General features: G+C 49.7%; 1 protein-coding gene across 1 annotated transcript; it reads right to left on the bottom strand.

Annotated features, from left to right (window-relative positions):
- Nucleotides 1-1,005: 1,005 nt before the first annotated feature.
- T310_2177 (uncharacterized protein) lies at nucleotides 1,006-2,077 on the bottom strand (the record flags this gene model as incomplete). Its single annotated transcript, XM_013474984.1, has 3 exons — nucleotides 1,006-1,398; nucleotides 1,473-1,884; nucleotides 1,941-2,077. 3 exons carry the CDS (start codon nucleotides 2,075-2,077, stop codon nucleotides 1,006-1,008), a joined length of 942 nt encoding a protein of 313 aa, XP_013330438.1.

Genomic DNA, 2,077 nt, shown 5'->3' with positions numbered 1-2,077 from the left:
ACCGTGCTCAGCAGAGATGCATGATATGAGAAAAACGAGCAAGAGTATAAGGTTGTCTACCATATCCAAACAGCACGAATGCCACTGAACAGGTCAGGCTGACTAGTCGCGAAAGTGCCTTGCCCGTGATGCGGGCTGAGCCGGTCATGAAGTTCTGCATGGCAGTATTAAAGAAGGCAAACACCTTTAAAAAGATTAATATCGCCTTGTTAGAAAAAAAAATAAGAAAATAAAAAAAGACGTTACAGTATGTCGAAGAATAATTCTATCAGCAGTCAATTGGCCTAGGGCTGTATCATCTAACCAGCTTCCATGGATAAGCAATGGTAAATATGTACTTTCATACTTAGTACAGTACCTATTTTACCCGTCACATATGTATATATAAAAGCGGAGGCCCACGGGGTAATCCACGCTAATGCGTGGGGTAAAGTCCGGAGAAGACGGACATGACACCATGCGAACAATAATAATGCAATTCGGGGAGAAGTACGAAAATAGTCGAGAGATTATCGTCGAGTACGGCGAGACTGGCCGATCTTTTTGCTGGTAAGGTCGGGGTTTGTCCGACTATTAGTCTATTAGTCTATCGCTACAACGATCAACCGATGAAGCGCGACGGGACTGTATACGGATTCGTCAAGGCTAAGTTTACGTGCTCAGGAAGCTGTGTTGAGCTTGCTTCGAAAACGGATGATGAACTAACTAGCATTGGCTCCTGTCTCTTTGCGATATGGAATTTGTCCTTGTGTGTTCATGCCTTATAGTGATTATGAGCTTCATAGTCTGTCTTTAGATAGTACTCCAGGATACATACATACCTACAGATCATGTGTGAGTTCTAGACTTCTTCTAACGGACGGATCGATAGATGGAAATGGTAGGTCTGAACAGTGTTGACGACTTGAAGGAGTGGATATACAAAGAACTTGATTTCTTCCATGCTAGGACACCAGCTACGGAGTAGTACTAATAATATAAGCAGTTCTCTCATTCGCCGTAACACTACGCGCAAGCTCGCTCCTTGCAGACAGATTCTAAATAGGCAAGTATCCGTCTGAGATTGTCATAGAAAGGAGGATCCCCTGCTTTGGGGTCATCAATATCAATGTCATCAGGGACTCGCACGTCAAACCCATGTCCCTGACCAACTACCTGCTCGAATAAGACACTGACACCCTTCGATCGCAGCTTCTGCGACACTGCCGCGCTCTGGTCGAAACAAACCAGGACGTCCGCATCACCGTGAACGAGAGCGGTTGGAGGAAAGTTCGCATCCAGGCCAAACGTGGCGGGGAAAATCGCCCGGACATCCTCGGGGATGACCTCCACACCCTCCTGGAGGATGCGTCCGGCGAGTCCGGGAATCCGGGTTAGAAGATCCGGAAACAAGACCAGCTGGTGCATCGCGCGATCCAGTTGTATCTTTTGTCCTCTTGCCGATTTTCTGGGAACGGGTATCCGTCAAGGACCTGGCCGGCTGTCTTTGCCTTGGTGATCTCTTCCGCCGACGCTGTTATGTCCGAGACGGTGAATCCGCTGAACTCGAGTGCGGGCTGGACGTATCTCTGGCTCGCGAGATCGAGCATGCCGTAGATGGATAGCACGGCCAGTGGGCGGGGAGCGTGCGGGTTTGCGGCGGTTGCCAGTGCCAGATAGCCGCCTGCACTCGAGCCCGCGATGATAATGTTCTTGCTGATGTGGTCATGGATCCAGCGCACGGCGTCCAGCGCATCGGATAGGATGTCCAATCCGCTCGCTTCTGGTAACAGCCGATAAGAGGCTGTCGCATAGGCCCATCCGCGTCGATGGCAGGCCCGGATCAGCCAAAGCGGCGGGAAGGTGGTTTTCTCGCCGAGCACCTGTAGGCGGTATATCAGCTGTCTGCAGACGGTTGCATGGCTAGCTTGGAAATTAAGGATATTTGCAATGTTGCTCACAGAAAGCCACCATGGAAATGAACAAGCACGATCCCCGTCCCTTGCTGGAAGTCTTCCGGGATAGACACGTCAATAGTCAAGGAAAGCCCATTGACTGTTTTGAAAACAGAGGTAGATGTGCGGACGTTAGTGACCAT

This window comes from Rasamsonia emersonii, assembly GCF_000968595.1.
Source record: "Rasamsonia emersonii CBS 393.64 chromosome Unknown ctg1118621760016, whole genome shotgun sequence".
Classification (NCBI taxonomy): Eukaryota; Fungi; Ascomycota; class Eurotiomycetes; order Eurotiales; family Trichocomaceae; genus Rasamsonia; species Rasamsonia emersonii.
The sequence above is the reverse complement of the archived record's forward strand: the minus strand, read 5'-3'. Positions and strand labels throughout refer to the sequence as shown.